Source organism: Rhipicephalus microplus, chromosome 5 (genome assembly GCF_043290135.1).
Source record: "Rhipicephalus microplus isolate Deutch F79 chromosome 5, USDA_Rmic, whole genome shotgun sequence".
In the NCBI taxonomy this organism is placed as follows: Eukaryota; Metazoa; Arthropoda; class Arachnida; order Ixodida; family Ixodidae; genus Rhipicephalus; species Rhipicephalus microplus.
This window is the reverse complement of record NC_134704.1, coordinates 51,034,100-51,052,883: the sequence shown is the minus strand read 5'-3', so window position 1 is coordinate 51,052,883 and position 18,784 is coordinate 51,034,100. Positions and strand designations below refer to the sequence as shown.

Sequence of the window (18,784 nt, the reverse complement as noted above, 5' to 3'; positions counted from 1 at the left end):
GCGCGCGCTTCACTTCCGGCGCCCAGCGAACCAACCATCAGCAGCCTCTAACGACGCCTTCGTCGGAAGCCATTAAGGTGAACGAACGATGAACGCGAGAAGCGAGCAAACACGAAGCCGGGTATAAACAATGCAGAAACAATGCGTGCTGAGTTGCGCCCGCGGAGATGACCAGAAGCGACGGGAGTAGCGCGAAGAATGTATGAGAAGAAGAAAGCAGTGGGAGCTTTGGGCCACACTATACACACGCACACACAATATCGCCCTATATCTTTCGTGAAAAGATATTTCTACGTATCCACGCCTTTTCTCACTCTTTCTAACGAGGCACCCATCTCCCTCTCCTACGAACGTATTCTCTCTCGTGGAGAGGCACTCGATCTTTCTCTGTAGAAGACACATGCGTAAGCAGAAGAAGGGGAGAGAAGGATCACAATCAAGGCAAACGACACAGGTAGAAGAGCTGGCCCGCGGCCTCCGTGATTAGCTCCGGCAACGCGCCGTTGCTTGAGCTCATCGCGGAAGTCATGCCGGGACACGTATTACAGGAACGCAGGTTGGGGACATGTAGCGTGCGACATAGTGAGTGGCAGGGTCCGGCGGTAGGGCGAGGCTGAGCTCGATCTTTTATGGAGATGAGAAATACATATACCTTTTTAATTTTTCTCGTGAAGATAGGTACATCCATTGTGCTATTAAGGCAGGGTCCCATAACTCCCACACACGTTGTGAAGGGGGAAGATGGGCTTGTACCACACTCTGTTACACAAACACTGGAGCACGAGAGAGCAGAGTGTAGAGTTCGTAATATGAAAACAACCTCATCAGATAAATGACGCGAGTATAGATGAACGTAAGTTAGTTTTGCAACAAGTAAAAAGATGAAAGCGGCTGTGTTTGGTCTGCGTGTATTCTGTTCCAGAGCCGTGATGCGACATACGTGCGAATGTAAATGATCCACAATTAGTGCGATACCTTGCTTGGAACATTTTTTAGGTGTATAGCCGTAACGGGTATGGGAAATATGGAAAAGCAAACAATAACTGTTGCAATTTACCATACAAAAAACCGCGATGTAGTCACGAGGAACGCCGCTGTGGCACCGCTTCGGAAATGTTCCCCACCTGCACCAAAATCCAACGCACAGGGGTTTCGCCTCCGCCAGAAACTCGACCGGGATTCGCTCCCGCCACCTTTTGAGGACATGTAGCAAATTTTAGCGAAGCCAGAACTAAAAAGCCAAAGGGGGAAAAAAAACGCGGAGAAAGACGAAGAACTGAAGATGCCAACTATGAAAACAGAGAGCGAGCGAGAGAGGGGGGGAAAGGTGGTACCACCGCAAAGGCACAGCGGGAACTCGAGAGAGATAGAAAACCGCGTCTCTTTCAAGGCTGCTCGGTTGTCCGGGGGAAGGAGGCACAACACGTGTCTGTGAGGGTTTTAAAATGAAACACACACACACACAAGGTAGTGTGTGAGAAAGAGAAATAAAAAAGGCCGCCAGCTGGCCCAATGGGAGATAGCACGACCGACGCTTCCACATTCCACCAACGTCGGCACTACAACGTCGGTGGGGGGGGGGGGGGGGGGGGGACGAGGCAAGGGAATCACCGCCGCCGCCGCCAACGACAGCAGGAGCCGCTTGCAGCTGCCTCTTTCCCGAGCGGACGGCATCTGCAAGCGCCAGACGCGCGCGCACGCACAATCCAAAAAAGAATGCGCCCACTACCCCCAGCAAAGCGGCTGTATACCTACTCTACCTTTCTGGGTACCCGAAATATTTCTCGTCTTTTCGTTCCTCGTGCCACCACCCACCGTCCCCCCTGCTACCTAGCCCACCCTACTCAAGCTCTTTTTTGGCTTCTCTCTCTCTCTCCCAGCTCTACTGCAAAACCCTAGTCTAGTCACGTCTGGACAACTTCCCTTTCTCTTCCGCTCGCCTCCGCTGCCAACAGGCTGTCGCCAAGCGCCCGCGCATTCGTCAGTTTTTATTTATACATCCTTGTTTCTTGTTGTGACTTCTTACCACGGCATGCAAAGTTAAAAGAAACAAAAATCAGCTCAGACTGGTAAATCATTCTTTCCTACTAGGGTCGGCCTCGCGGGTTCATTGTTATGTGTCATACTGGCAATGAGTGTGAACTTAACAGGCCATAATGTCAAGATAAGTATAGGGCATGCTATCAGAAGCAATTGTAATGTATGTAATGACCATGTAATAGCACCTCCTGTACTTGTCTTGGCATCATGGTCAATTAGTTGTAGTTAATATTGTCTATAACAAAGAAAACGAGCCTTTAAATTTACACTTCCTTCCTTCAATGATAAGGACTTGGGCGTCTAAACTTGAGCCTCTGAACGTCAGCGTGACGTCACGGGTTGCAAGATGTACTTTCTTTTCTGATTTCGTTCGCATGTTCTCGGTCAAGTTTCCTGAATCACAGAACGATAAGTGCCTGGCTACTCGAAACGCGATGCAGTAACAATCTTTCTTTTTTTTTAACGAAGAAAGAGTGAAATCGCCTTGGTGGATTCCCAAGAAAGTGGGGGCGCGCCTTCAGTTGCGGCTCAGTGATTGGAGCACCGGAAGTGAGATTCGAAGGTCACGAGTTCTGATGTAACCGACGGCGCGTGGCGCCGTCCAGGATGACCAGCAGACAACGACAGGAGCGTCTGCAGGGCAAGTTGTCTTTTCGTCAACATCATTTCATCTACGTTTCTATCATGCATAATTGCAACAAGTAACGACCCCTATAATTTCCTTGATTTGATTGTCTTGCATTCCTAGTACTAGGATAGTGATCTAGTCATTAAATATTTTTTTTACTGTGACATACTCTTCTTCCCCTCTTTCAGTGTTTTACGCCCTTTTCCCCTTCCCAAGTGCAGGGTAGCAAACCGGAGTCTTTCTCTGGTTAACATAAGCGCGCGCAGGGTTTCCCTTCCAGAAGCGGGGGGGGGGGGGCAAGGTTGGTAGCAGCGCTTCCTCTCTTTAATATGTGAATGTATTGGGCTGAAGGGGGGGGAAAGCGGCCGTCCCCCCTGCCCCCCCCCCCCTCGTGCTCACGCAAATGCTGGTTAACTTCCCTGTCCTTCTTTCATCTTCCTCTCTACGTGTCTGTTGGATATAATTATGTGTCTAATAAAGAAAAAAAAAACACCCTCAAGTTCGCTTTTTTACGCTCATTCAAGTGCGGGTAGAGAAGCAAGAAAATTAATACAGAAGAGAGGGAGAGAGAAGGGGAATAAGGAGCTAAGCAAGAGGACGCAACCGCTCACCGGCGGCGAGTCACCGCGCCTAAGCAGCAACAGCAGTTCCGCATATCAGAACGCGTTATGCGTGACTGACTATACATCGACGTATGCGTCCGTCCCGTCGTGGCCGGCGGCCTCCTCTCTCCTCGCGGTCCCGCCGCACAACAGCGGCACCGCAAGCAACTTGACGAGGCGTAACCGTCCTAAAAGCAACTGCTGCTGCCGCGGCTAGCGAAAGTTAGTATAAACCCGGAGACGCTGCAGCACGAAAAAAGGCGATGCAAGTTGATTGATTGATTGATTGATTGATTGATTGATATGTGGGGTTTAACGTCCCAAAACCACCATATGATTACGAGAGACGCCGTAGTGGAGAACTCCAGAAATTTTGACCACCTGGGTTTCTTTAACAAGCACCCATGTCTACAGCATTTTCGCCTCCATCGAAAATTCAGCAACCGCAGCCGGGATTCGATCCCGCGACCGGCGGGTCAGCAGCCGAGTACCTTAGCCACTAGACCACCGCGGCGGGGCTAAGGCGATGCAAGTCGCAACGCAGCTACCACATGCGCAACTTCGTCTTGCCCTTGGAGTCGCTGCGTGCGAGATGGAAAATATTGGGCGCTCTGCGGCAGACGCCCACCCCGTGTCACACTCAACAATGGCCCGCGCTTGTGTGAAAACCGCTCCCCACAACTTGACAGTCCAAATATTTAAAAAAAAAAGATAAAAGTTTCGCCAGCAAACGGTAGCGTAATTTACAGTCCAGATTTCTGCAAACGGCAGCGCCCTCGCTCGATGAAGACATCGAACGAAGATGTCCGCAGCCAGACACCAGATATCGCATCCTCAGGTAAACACATAGAACGATTAGATAGGTTTTCCTATACATGGATAAAAATAAAACAAAAAATTGCACTTCCACGAAAGGGCCGCACCTAATAAAAATCGCGGGGAAAAAATGCAGCCTTTACACGAGTGTATACGGTATAAAGAAAAAAAAAAGAAAAGGTGAAGCACGAGTGACGCGACATATCACAAGGTAGCGACATAGGTTGGCTGCTACTTGAGCGATCTGGCGACAGGACGAATCCCGAAAAATATTTTTTTAGAACTCGGGACGATATAAGCAATTTGCAGCTATTGAATAAAGTGTTCTCTCAAAGTGAGATCATTGGCAACCACAAGCTTGTGGTTCGTAGCTACACGGAAACTCGTACAGATAAGCAAACGTAAGAATATATACCACCGCTGAACGTCAAATCGTAGTCAGTCTCTCAGAAAATATACTTTAGAAAAACCTCCTTCGATGAACAGTTAATCAGCGACAACTTATAAAAAGGAATGTGGCGGATATTTAACTATCATTGAGCTAACAAACGGGATAGGTTCTTGACACTTATTTCGAGAAACTTCTATAAAAGACACAGCTATAACGCACTCGCTAGGCGAGCAGCTTTATCACAGCCTATCTCGAAAAACCGCCGCTTTCTCTCTCTCTCTCTCTGTTCTCTTAGACACTCACATTCTTTTTTTTCCCCCGCTAAGTCGAGTTTAATGACGCAATAGCGACTAGAATTGAGTTGCGCCAGACACACGAGGTCCAATTTAATTACCTATAGTGGGAACAGTAAAAGCTACATTATGCTAAAGGTTATACTTTAAAAGTGATGCTACTTTCTTCGTCTGACCCAACACCGCAGCTATCGATCATGCACGCGGGCGACGCACGCCAATCGTCACAAAGCCCGACTCGACTACGTAATAAAGCAAATCAATAAAGCAAATCGCGCGCATGCTGCTCAATGACGTCCGACGCGCAGCCGGGTTATGCGTTAACCGACTGCGACGCCGCTGACGCAAAGGGGTAGCGAGAGAAGGGAGGGAGGGGGTTCCGAAGAACAAAGTTGGACAACCCTCCACGGCACAGTATATAGGCACCCTTACGAGTGTACAAAGGGTGTACGATAGTGGCACGCCTTGCGAATTTACGTTTATTACAGTAGGGTCATTCCACGCCAAACGTCGGCCCCGCCACGGTGGTCTATAGTGGCTAAGGTACTCGGCTGCTGACCCGCAGGTCGCGCAATCGAATCCCGGCTGCGGCGGCTGCATTTCCAGTGGAGGCGGAAATGTTGTAGGCCCGTGTGCTCAGATTTGGGTGCACGTTAAAAGAACCCCAGGTGGTCAAAATTTCCGGAGCCCTCCACTACGGCGTCTCTCATAATCAAATAGTGGTTTTGGGAGTTAAACCCCACAAATCAATCAATCACGCCAAACGTCGCAGCCATTTTGGCGACCATCTCAAATGTATCCGAAAAAAAAAATCGTGCTGATTTACTGTATTCATAACAGTAAATTGCTAGAATATTATAGAGCGGAAACTTTTTTTTGGTCACGTCCGTGCCTTCTGAACTTAATTCCCAGAATGTCGTCTAAGGTGTTGTTTGAAAAAAAAAAATGGCGCACTTTCTATAAGAAAATTGGCTCTACATGTTATGTAAAGGAGCTTGTGTAAAGTGCTTAAAACTCAATAACATTAATGCAATTTTTCCGACACACAAGCCTGCCTCCAAGAATTTAGCCAAAATGTGTTATGTTTGCAATTTTTTTTTTCTCTATTGCAATATATACTGCACTTCGTATGAATATGTTAGCAATGAATCCTTACTCGACGAACTGTATATACTGTAGAAAAATATATATTTAGACCTCTTGAGCTTTGCAACTTTACGGAAAAAAAAATCACGAATTTCACAAAATCGTCATTTTTGTCTTTAAGGAGACCCAATTTGCAATTTTCAAAATAATTTGCGAAATTCAAAATTTTTGAATTCTCCCATTGGCGGCTTTCTTCTCATTGGCTTATAAGACAGCTTCCGCCTTTGAAGTTCCCCATTGCCGTCTTCTTTCATATTTTGCAAGGGCGACGACCGCACTCACGCATTGCCACAGGAAAGAAGAGGGGGCGTTAACCCACGCGAATATAGTGTCTCGAGGGCGACGTCTATCTGCCATTTCGTATTGTTCGAAAGGGCACCGCCACCGTTGCTCTCTTTCGGATTAAAAGTTTTTAGGCGAATTTATTTCGCAGAGCTGCCACTCGTATATAGCACATATTCGTTATATTCTAGTAAACGCCGTGAACACGGCGTCAAGCGAAAGTTTGCCGCGGTTTCATCGACTTTTCTACGTTGTTCGTGCGATTAAAAAAAAAAAAAACGACGATAGCTGCAACAAATGTCAACCCCGACTATTGCAATGAATCATTCCATCTTTCTCGCACAGCTTGTTAACGCCACCGAAACACTTCGCGCCGGCTCCGACATGAAGGCACGCAAAACACACGGACAGAATGCTAACAAAACAAATCCGGTACCCCACAGAACTTGTTGCTCGACCCGAAAGTCACACTGTGTATATAAATTGAAAGATATCCGGGAACCTCCTTTTTCCTTCTTCTTCTTTAATGCAACCGCGAGGGCCTGGGAGGGTGGGGAGAGTAGATTGGTCGCAAAGGGGGAAGTAACCACACATACAACGCAAAAATCAACAACATGAACAAGAAGCGACGAATTCCAAGGTTTCAGACTTCCGGCAAAAGTACGGTAAAAGTGAACACCACACACCCACGCGGATATTTAACAGAAAATGCACGCTCGCACTGTTGCACAAAATAACCTTTTTTATCGTTTCTTTTTACTGCCGGAAAGACAACCACACCCTGCGAGTGTGTTCGCCATCCGCATCGGCTCGAGGAGCTTTTATTGGGATTTATCTTTCTACCTCTTCCTGCATCACGTGGAGTCACCACCACCAACATTGTGGAAGTGGTGTTGGTAGTGGTTAGAAGAGGAGAAAGGCACCCAATTTCTGCAGCCCGGTCCGGGAGCACGGCGCAGTGCCTGACACTGTGCAAGTCAGAAACGCAGTGAACGTCGTACAGAGAGAGGGGAAGCCAATTGTGGAGAGAAGGGCGTTCTCCAACGCTGCAAAAGCACGCCCGAAAGCATCTCTGCCGCGTTCTACGAAAGCCTATCTCCATTTTTTCTTTTTTTTTTTTTTGCCTCCGAATGCACGTCACAAACTTACGCAGCACCACCGTTCGCGTAAGCATAGTCGCACCTTTGCGTCATTTTGTATTCCGCGGACTCGCAAAGCAGGCAGCTATCCTCCCGTGGTGAGCGAGAAAGCGGCGGCGAGAACGGAGAACGTCATTAAGAACATCTGCTGCTCCTTCAAGAAGCATTTTTTTTTCCTTTCTTGTATTTCATTTCCGCTCCGCCAACTGCACGACCTCTAGAAAGTGTGGAACTTTGGCGTGAAGATAGTCATAGCGCGAGAACAGAACGACGACAAAAAGACAAGAAGGAGACGACCGTTCGTCTCCCCGTATCTGTCGTCGTTCTATTGTCGCGCTACAACTATCGTCCTGTCATACCAACTAGCCCAAACTGCCACACTTCTTTGCGTAAAGTTGACAAAAATCGTATGCGCTTTCGAAGGGTGTATATATACTGTGGAAAGTGTTTGGGATTGAGCCTGCTGGTACGACTTCGTCACTGGAACGGCGCGAAAAAGAAGTGTCCCCGTATATTTATTTCGTTTTTGCGCGGGTTACGGACTACGCGCGACTACGAACGCTGACCGGAGCGGAGGACGAAAGTTATAGCGCGAGAACAAAGCGACGACACAGAGAAGAGAAGGACACGAAGGACATGAGCCCTCGTGTCCTTCTTGTCTCTGTGTCGTCGTTTTGTTCTCGCGCTATAACTATCGTCATGCCATACCAACTAGCCCAAGCTACCACACGCTGACCGGAGCAAGCGAGAATGAGAAAAAGAAAGAGAGAGAAAGAGTTGGACGGGCGACGACAAAGCGCATCATTAAAAGAAAGGGGGAAAGAAACGACGCCAGGTGGCACTAATCGCGATCCCGCGCACACGCGTACGACACCGTCATTACGAGCTGAAAACCGGACGCCACACGCAACGAAGAGAGAAAGAAAAAGAGCGCGGTCGAGTGAAATCCCGTCGCGTTAATGTCGGCGCTTTTGACGGTGTGATCTTTTCTATTTCGAGCTTGACGGGTACCTCGATAACGCAGTTCGTCTAACATAGTGATGGGCTAGTTATAAATACCAGCATGCAACTGCGGTGCCGCGCGGCAGGATCATTGACGCGCATGCCGTCTTGGACGTCCCAGTTGGCGAGATACGACAATCACCGATGGAGCAGCGCACAGATGACGCATCCACACACACACACACACACACACACACACACACACACACACACACACACACACACGCACACACACGCACACACACACACACACACACAACACACACACACACACACACACACGGGTCATGGCGCTCGACTGCTAACCGAAAGGTCGCGGCATCGAATCCCGGCCACGGTAGCCGCAGCATTCTCGGTGGAGGCGAAAGTGCTTTACGGCCGTGCACCTTCGATTCCGGTGCACGTTAAGTAACCGCAGCTGGTCGTAATTTCCGGAGCACTCCATTTACACCGTCCCTCGTAATCACATCGTGATTTTGAGACGCCAAACAGAAACGATCATCACGAACGCAAGTGCTAGTGTTTGCGTCCTCTCGATGAGTGTACAGTGTTTCGCGCGCTGCCTAGCGGTTCACCGGAAACTTAGCGGAACGGGGGGACTGACTAGTCGAAACAGTCAACTTTGCCGACGTCGCTTCCCGCCCAGCATCCAGAAACGCCGCGCGTCCATCTGTGAAGCGAACGGAGTCGCCGTTCTCCCGAGCTTCTGTCGTTTCACGGCCGCCGCCACGCAACGCGCCGCGAGGTGCGACGCTATGATGCCAGCGGATCGCCCGCCTATCGATCGGCTTCACACTAGCTAGCTCGCCAGGCGCGGAGTCACTACACGCCCAGAGAGACGCTGCACAGCGGCTTTGAGGTGAAAGGATGGCGCGCAGGGGGCGAAGACGCGACCCTTTTATAAACCGAACCGAGACACGCGCCACTGCTGTGAACCGCACAGCGCTCTCAAAGACGGCAGCAGCGCCCCCTCCCACCTCTCTCCTCGATATGCCACTCCACAACCGTGCGCGCATAAACAAACACACCCAGAGTGTACAGCTGGAGCTACCTCCATCCCCCTCTCTTTTTTTTTTCCTCACGCGCGCACGCACCAGCAGATTTATTTATTTGTTTGGTTTTTTCCATGCACGATACCCAAAGGGCGGCGTAAAAACATTGACATAAGGTAAAAGCAAATATGATGTCGCGCTGAGTTCTGTTTGGAGCGTCAGTCAGCGATATTTCTTTTTTTTTTTCCCCTCGATTTTATAAGTGTATTCCCTACAACAATCCTCCAGCCCTGACTCCCCCCCCCCCCTTCTTCTATCTATCAGTAGTTTCTTACTCTTGCTTCTAGAATTGTCAAAACGATACACAGGTCTTTCGAAATGAAAACTTTTCACTACGCAAACCAGCTACGAAATTGGACTCATACATCAAGGAAGACTTTCATGTGACATAGCTTCCACACCCGAACAAAAAAAAAGAAACAAACGAAAAGGGACGAAGAGCTAGACTGGCGGGGCCGTGCTTACGTAAGGAATGCGAAAACAAGTCCGCAGCAGGCCAGAAACGTCCCATAACACGTCGGGTAACCTCAACAGTCCACGACGCCTCCAGAAAAAAAAAAAAAAAACCCGAGAAATAAAAATTTGCTCTCAGACGGCATTCGTTTCTGCCAGATTACGCTGGAATGTCGTGCAAGGGAGTTTATATTTTTTTATTATTTATGGCTACGCCTTCAGGAGTGTTATTTCAGTTTTCGTTAATTTTTTTAAAGCACCAGCATCACCGATGGTACGCTGACGCCAATCTTCGAAGCCACACGCGCCGATAACGCGAAGTGAATCACAGACGCTGCTGACGCAACGAACGTCGCCGTCGAGACATGCGCGCGGAGACAGCCTATCAGGGTTTCTAGATTATTCTAGATTAGTCAACGAGGAACTCCACCTCACGAGGCCGCACTCCACAGAATACAGGCTTTCGATTTGTCCTGAAACAGGAGGCTAGAAATTTTATATATATATATATATATATATATATATATATATATATATATATATATCGTACACGTGACGCCATACAGGCTCATAAAAGAGTGTGCCACACACGCCGCCATGCCTACAAGTGGCGCTGACTGACACTCCCGTCACACTCGCGTGCCCACGTTAAAATTCATATATAAACCCAATAAAGTGGCTGTGGGGGATAGCCGCCATGATAGCTCAGTGGTAGAGCATCGAACGCGTTATTCGAAGGTCACAGGTTCGATTCCTGCTCACGGCAAGTTATTTTTTCGCCCACTTGTCTTCCTTCTTATTTACATTAAATTGGTTCTAAATACTTCCCCTATACATTCGTTGGCATTATTGTGTGTTATATCTCATTATTATTGTGTCAGAACACGGAAAAACGAGCCCTTAGGTACACACCTTATATATATATATATACAAAAAACAAGACTGGGAGGCCGTATCTTCTCTCTGTTTCGCTAAGAGCACGACTGGCGCGCGATATATGGCAGGGTCGTTAGGTTGTCTTTGTATTTTATTTAGTTTTCTTAGTGAAACGTGCAATGTCTGTTCTCTGAATGCGACACGGGGGGGGGGGGGGGTGAAGATCGAACAAAACACAAAACATTTATTACGGGCGAAGCTCCTTAAGGCGTGCGTCGTGCGTCTCTTGTATGTAGTAGCCACGTCTCGTTTTAGTCCTTCGAATGTCCGCTGGATGGCGGTACTTGTATATAACGAATATATGATTTAACGATGCGAGATGACGGTACTTGGACTGTTCACTAGATGAACAGACAGACGGACGGACAGGTGCGGCCAGCGGATGATTCACGGTTTACCAATAAAACACTTCGGAGCTTCGCACGACTGATCATCATTCACTTCCTGGATATGCTGCGATTTTTTTTATTTAAAACTGGGAGCTCGACGGCGAGCTCCAGCGGCAAATGTCATCAACTGTCACCGAGAACAAGACGCTTGGGCGAGAAAAGAAATAATAAGAAAGAGAAGGACAGTAAAGACGCTGACATTTGCAGCAAACCAGACTGGGAAGTGAACGGAACACTTCGTACGACGGAACTTGATAACCAACAGTGAAGAAAGAAAGCAAACGGTAAATTACCAGCAGATGTTAGAAGAGCACCTTCAAAAATGACGCGCGAGAGAGAGCCGTGAATAGAACGCTCGACTCCTAAGACACTATCATTACTGTTCGCTTGTTTCAGTTCTGGAAGAATAAAAAATGCGATACGCACGCAAGAAACCTCGGTTTCTTCCGCGTACAAACGCGAGAACGCGAAAAACGTCAGACGAATCGATAATTTCAATAAATCAAGGCGAACGAAACAAGCGACGGTCAAACTCACTCAGGCTCTTGGAATTCTTCAGCGTGGATCCGTTTTTCCGCCTGGCGATGCTGAACGTGGAAAACCAGCTGCCGAGCTTGTGGCTGCCGAAGTTGCTGAAGGTGTTGCTCTTGTGCAGTAGCTTGATATCCATGGCCGGTTGCGCGCACAACGAAAGCAAATTTCAATAAGTCTGAAGAGGTTAAGGGCGACTAGTCGACGGGCGTCGTTTGAAAACGGTCACCCTCAAAGTACTCCCCGATGGCCACAACACGGCGTTGGAGCTTACACAAGCACCGCGACGATCTCGGGGCAGCAGTAGTTGTTGGTGGTAGTAGTAGTCTAAGTTGATGACCAGCTGGTAAACGCAGATGTTTCCAAAACCGAGGGTCGAAACACGGCACCGCGGGTTTCAGACGGATGATAAGCAAACCCTGGTTACACTAGAACCGCGGAAACGAGGCGGCCAGCGCTTCTTCCATATCGGTCGTCACAGCCCGGACATCGGAGCGATGAAGGCGCTGATCGTATCCGAAGCAGTGCGGAAAGAAAACAGGGCCTCGGCTTTCGTTCTCGCCGTATTCACACAATTTCGGCGATCCCAACACGGGTAGCCGGGTTGCACACGAAACCCGATGAGATGAGAAAGGTCGCTTGGTGAGCTACAACCTGTGTCACTGCAGTGTTCACCGTTCCAGCAGCCGGCGGTCGAAAGATACGAGCGGCGGCTCCCGATCACAGAAACGCCGCGGCGCCGGGATAGTTCAAAATCGGGCCGCTAGCGAGAGCGACGCCTCACACTCGTCGTCCAACCTCCTCGTCTCTCGGTCCGTGTAGCCGCTGCTCGTGTTTCTGCATGGCTTCGGCGTCGGTTGCGGTGTCGCGCACCTCTCGTCCGAGGACGCCGCCAGCAGACGGCGGAATGCCGAGGAGGGTCGGCTCACTTCTGCAGAAGCGTGATTCCGGCGAACGCGCAAAACGTGATCACCGCTGTGGCACGATCACACGGAAGCGGGGACAACACACACCAGATCACTCGGCACCGACCAAGACCACCACCGCACCACCACCACAGGCGACGTTGCCCACTCCGGGCTGGACGCAGCGGCGGATAAACGAACGTCGGCGGTGGCGGCGAGCAGGGAGCAGCGGCAACAACGCTGCAGCAGGCACGGCGTCGGTGGCGGCGGCGCTGGTGTGCCCAGACACGCGAGAGAGAACGAAGGAGACCGGCTTCGCTTTACCAGGGAGCCCCACGCACTCTCCTTCCAACGCTTATTTTTTCTCGCGCCATCGCGACCGTTTTCTCTTTCCGCCGAAAACGCACCGCTCCGCAGCTTTCCGGTCGCAAAGGTTGCGAAACTTGCCACAGGAATCGCATTACCCGCGCCAACTAACACCGCGGAGGCTCGCAGACCCGGGCGAACCTCCACGTACGCACAGTTAGTGAATGAGCGCATGAAATACGCTGAATATCACCCTAGTACTGTGTCCGACTGCCTACAGATGACGCGACAATCTGCAGAGCTCCTCAGCCCCATCTTCGAATGGCACTAGATCGTGCCGCAATTCGTGGCGGTAGTGCCGCGACTTAATGCGGTTTCATGCAATAGGATATACGCTCGCAGCGCCAAAACATTGCGACGGTGGCCTCGCACGTTGCTTTCCGACGCAGCGCCAATTCCGAAACTCCGCCAGTCCTTGTTCGACCACAGAGCACTTCCCCCACACCCCAGCGAGAGCGTTTTAGAGGTGCAATCACAGCTCGCCTTCAACACAGTGAATACGATCTCCCAAAGAGTTCAACGACGACCAGAGACAAATTTGAAGTAAGTTTAGGAGGTGGTACAGGAACTTTAATGTTGATGATAAATCTATTTAGTGTATTAAGGGCAGTTGGTTCATGTTTACTGAAATACAAAGAGTGCATTATCAAGGAAGCAAATTAAGGACAGAATAGAAAGAGTGTCACCAGCAGCTAACTTCAATTATCAGAACATCAGCCACATATATAACCGTAGCAACAACGTGCCCACACATCTCCTCACATGCTCGTCAAAAACCACGGGACAAGATTAACACACAAAAAATTTCCTCAACTTTCTTCCTCGACAATACGCATCTTTTTGCATTTCAGTAACCAAGATAGATGACTGTGGCCATAAAAACTTCAAACTTCTGCAAAACTTTCATGCCAAACACATTTCGGTGGTCTCAGAAAGCCAACGAGAGTTACAGAGATGATAAACGGCTGAAAAGTGATAAAAAAAACGTGAAAGACGCCATGCCTATGCCACCTGGAAACAGCATTCCAGGGACACCCATAACTACAATAAAACACTTGGGGATCACTTTGACAATTCCAAAGAGAAATTCCACTTGAGCTTTTTTTTCTTATGTACTCACAAAAACAGGATGAAAACCACAGTCATGGGTCCACTACGTGCTTAAGATTGACATGACTTACCTGTGAGCGGGGAGCGGAGATCGGGTATCCTCGACGAGGAGATGGAAAAGCGCTGTGTCGCTCGAGAGAACAGGCTCAACCTCGAGCCTGAAAAGAGCAGAAAAGATGCGACTGCATCATGCATGTGTTCACCTGTCAATGTCACACAGTTAATTTAATGAATTCAAACTTGCACGAAGCTGATGCAATTATATACTCATTCCAGGCTTCTTAAAAAAAATAACAGGAAGTTTATTGATATCCTTACTCAAAGTTCACTAGTCTAATAAGGTGCTACAAATTATTGCAGCAGCAAGGTTATCATGCTGATAAAACGAAACAACAAGGAACAAGTATTAAGCGATAGCTGCAGAAGGCAATTTTTCAGCTTACTTATTAGTGGAAGATGTCAGGTGCACGCACAGACTCAAACTTGACATGCAAAAATAGAATCGAACCTTTAATTTATGTAATTTTGGGATGGCAAAGAATGCATACTGTGTGTTAACTCTCAAAACCAATCTCAAATTAGCACAAAATTTAGGATCAGAAATGTCAACATACCAAAGAGGAGCACAGGCTATATGAGATGCCCGTATGCCATAATAGCATGGCTCGTAGATGATTTCAAAACTGCTGGAGTTTCACACCATGCGTTCGAGTCAAATGCACATTAGTATATTTCGATCCCGTCTCCTCGTAAGAAATCAGCTACAACTGTTGGGAATCGAACCCACAGTCTCCAACTCAGCCAAAGGAAACAAACCCTCTGCCACCAATAAAATGCCCACACAGCTCCAAGGCAACCAGGACCATTCAACAGAGCCATTGTTTCAGGAATTATGCTCTGAGTTTCATTATTCACATCAATCGACGCTATGAACGATGCTTCCTCTCTGGGCCCATAAAGAGACAATGCCAAGGACGTGGAAAGATGGGCACTACCCATTCAATAGGCACACCGTTAATGCGCAGATGGTCCATCAATTTCCATATAGCTGCCACAGAGAAACAGTCTGATTTACTTGATAAGGGCTTACCACTCAGAGGGCCAGAAAAAGTAAAGACAGGGCTGTATAAGCAACCCATCCATCTCACTTTTCAACTGACTGTCACTCAAGGCCAATTGACTCGAGAGTTACTCGGGCATGGAGTGCTCAAGTGGGGAGCAAATTTAAAACTGATCAGGATAATATTTAAAAAGAATTCAGGCAAGGTTGCAAAACAAGCCTACAATAACAATTGACTTTATCAAGTTTGCAAACTCATTGCAAATAAATAGTTTATGGTCCAAACCGCAAAGCCATCAAACTGTGAATGTAACCTGACCATGATGCACGCTTAGCTAAAGTGTGCATTTTGAACACACAACTTCATGTACTGTACCTAAGTAGGCATAAACATGTGTAATGTATACATGAGTAGTGTACGTATATGTAGTGTGTGTGTGTGAACACATATATGTATTGCAGACCTGTGTTTTTTGTTTTTTTTTAAATTGTATAGGCCAGAAGCTACAATTTGCTCCCAAATACAAGCAGAGTTATAATGACCTATAGAAATGCAAGCAAAGTGAAATTGAATCGCACTTACATTTACACGTTCGGTAACATCTGTAAAAGCGGCTAAAATACATACATATAACATTACACCAAAACCAGCGTTAACTACAGAGATTAAAGGTGCCCTGCAACTCTTTTTTGAGCATGGTCAGAAAACGCTGCCGATCTGTTGTCAGGGCTCCCGAGAACATGCGAGCCAATCATTACAGCACCGAGAAACCATATAGCGTTCTGCCAAAACTGATGTGCGACTAAATGATATGCGTTGTCCGTGGTCAATCTTTACGGTACATATGCATACACAGTTTCGATTTCACGCATGCATCTCACAAACAGCCCGATATGTAGCTCTTACAGGCACTCTTTGGTTTGTGCCTTTATTGTTGTTCAACCAAACAGATTCCTCCAAACGCTTGAACAGTGAATGAAGGCCAATAAAAGTTCACCTTCCCACACGAATGCCAGGCAGTGGCTTGTTGCCTGTTGAGGCAGCTAAGTTGGCATAGAGACGGTGCGCTTTTGTCACGAATGCAGCGGCACAGTTGTTGTTACCAAAACTGTCGCTGTTACCTGCCTGTACTACTGTGCCAACACTAGGCGGACCAAAACATGAAAACATGATTGCGAGATAACCGATAGCCACAAAGATAACTGTTCCCGACAAGTATGCACCGCCTCCCGGGGACAACCAGCACAGGACGAGACACAAGCCAACCAAACCAAGTTTCTTTCCTTCGTTTGTGAAGAACATTGTGCTTCTGCACTTCAACCATCAACGTGCACATGGAGTAGAAAGAAAAATCTTCTAGTCAACCAATCAATCCATATATTGGTTGCTAAAAAACTTCATACGTGATTATATGCAAGAGAAAGGAAAAAAGCTCAAACCAATGGTAGCAGAGGACTTGGTCCAGTTTTCTTGGGTCTCATTAATTTTCTACAATTCAATATGCTTCGAACGATTAATGCTCATATGACTACAAGACCATGTTTAAGTTATTGTTTTTTGACAAACGTATAAGTCTCATGACCACTTCACTCAACTGCACAAGAGAAAATTTATGCAGGAACAACAGCTTGTATCATCAGTGAGCAGAGATGACCCATTTAACGGCTCAAAGTTCCCGAATAGTTGACAGCACTTCCTCAGTGAAACATTATCGCCTTATCTAAACCCTACAGAGACTGGCACAAGCGTTCCATAGTAGGTAAGTGTAATCTCCATCTCTACACTGGCCCGTGCAGACAACCAGTCTCAACAGTAACTCTGGAGTGCAAGACAAAGGCAAGACAGTGGCAAGATAACAGTCAACTCTCTTCTTTATCATTCTGTTAGGCCACACATTACGAAGAGAAATTGCAGTGAAGTTTTATAGCATGGGATGCAAGCACCTCGAAGTCTCCCTATAACTTCTATGCCTCGTTTTTTAACTTGACATAGCGGTGAAAGAGTCACTTTCAAGGAAATTGATTGATTCACTGATTGATAGATTGCCCTAGGCAATATGCAAAAGCATGTGCGACACCCTGCATCAAGACATGTACAAGAAAGCCTAGTGGTACTCCTATGACAGTACCACATTTGTGGGCAGATATACTTAGTTCTGGCATCTGCAAAAGCCATGTATTATCTGGTTAAGGAGGAACTACAGCAACACTGAGAATGAATATCTGTATTACAAACAAGAAATGCCCTGTGAAAATAATACTGCTGCCTCAAAAAACTCCCAACATCACCCCTCTACCCAACCTTTCCTGGCAGAACTGGGAGGCAGCCTTGCTTGGTTGCTCCGACCTGACAGCCCGACGGGCCTTGGTTGTGTGTGCCCGGGCCGCAGCAGATGCCAGTGGGCTTCTGTAAAGGGGTGGCCACCTAGTGTTTGTACGGGGCGGTCCCTTAAAGATCGCTATCCACCTTCCCTGTACATAACTTACAGAATTACATAGTATTTTTCATCATTATCACAGCACCATTTTGAAGGGGCCACGGAAGAGTTTTATTAGTTATTGCAGAATGATCGTACCGTGCAATTTGTCTCGTAAATCTCCTGTCACAAAAATTTGTCTAATTTAAAATATCGAAATAAATTTCCACACGAGATGACAGTTTCCTCTTATGTTGTAGTCTTGAGCACTTTAAAACTTACACAGGAGAAATTTGGCAAACAAAAGTGGCATCAGGATTCTTTTTTCTTTATTTAGAAACACACTCATGCCACCATAACAAGATAATTCCATTAGCAGAAGGTAAAAGATAGGCAGGGAATGTGTTTTAAATATATTCACCCTCACAGAGGGGCAAAGGGGACAGGTGAATGGTATCATGGTTGTGCCTCCAAACTGACGTTTTTTCTACCCTGATGGCAAAATGTGGTGTGCCACTGACAACATTTATGGCCGTGTGGCATGGCCTTGGAACATTATCGCTCTCACTCTCTCAACCAGCCATACCAGCAAGTCACTACCTTTAGCTGAGGTTTTTGGTGCTGGGCAAATGGCGGAACACCATGGGCAGCCCCAGTACCTACACAACAACGCATGTGGCGAAAAACATTAAAGGAGCACTAAGATCAAATGTACTCATGTCAAAATTTTTGCGCCAACGAGTAGCCATCCACCCCTTAGTAGCGATTCGTGACCTAAAACGCATCTGAGGTACGAATGAATATCTAAAATATTGATTGTTATATCCGCTATCGAACGTGGTTCAAAATAGGTCGAAAGCCCGCCGAATTGTAGTGCTGTCGGCGCGACCTCGCGGCATGTCGAAGCCGCTGCACAGCTGATGCTGCTTTCACAAAAAATGGTGATGTCACGCACACTGGCATTTTGTCTGCTAGGAGTGCACGTGCAGTCAGTCCAGCTGTGTCTCTGATGATGTAGACTAAAGTCCCTCCATGCGTTTTCCGCCAGCTAGGTTAAGTAGCGCCAACTCGTTCTTCCCCTCTCTCTGTAGCCCCAGCCTTGAGAAGGGGCCTCGTACTGTCATTGAAACCCAAATCGTTTGCCAACACAGGATTTATCCTGTAGCAGCTCGGCGCAAAGTGAAGCAAGCAAATGCGGCTGTTCTTCTAAGGCGTCCAGTCCTTCT

The 18,784-nt window shown here is 47.6% G+C and overlaps 1 protein-coding gene across 3 annotated transcripts in view; it reads right to left on the bottom strand.

Moving 5' to 3' along the window:
* The window catches only part of LOC119174571 (cyclin-dependent kinase 16), a 175,943-nt gene that overhangs the window by 139,322 nt on the left and 17,837 nt on the right, over nucleotides 1-18,784 (bottom strand). For 2 of the 3 annotated variants that reach the window (XM_037425543.2, XM_075895415.1), the window contains exon 3: nucleotides 14,153-14,239. In XM_037425543.2, the coding sequence (XP_037281440.2) occupies nucleotides 14,153-14,239 (87 nt within the window). Of the gene's footprint in view, nucleotides 1-11,706; nucleotides 12,167-14,152; nucleotides 14,240-18,784 lie in introns of those variants that run through there. The other variant, XM_037425545.2, reaches the window with a different exon arrangement.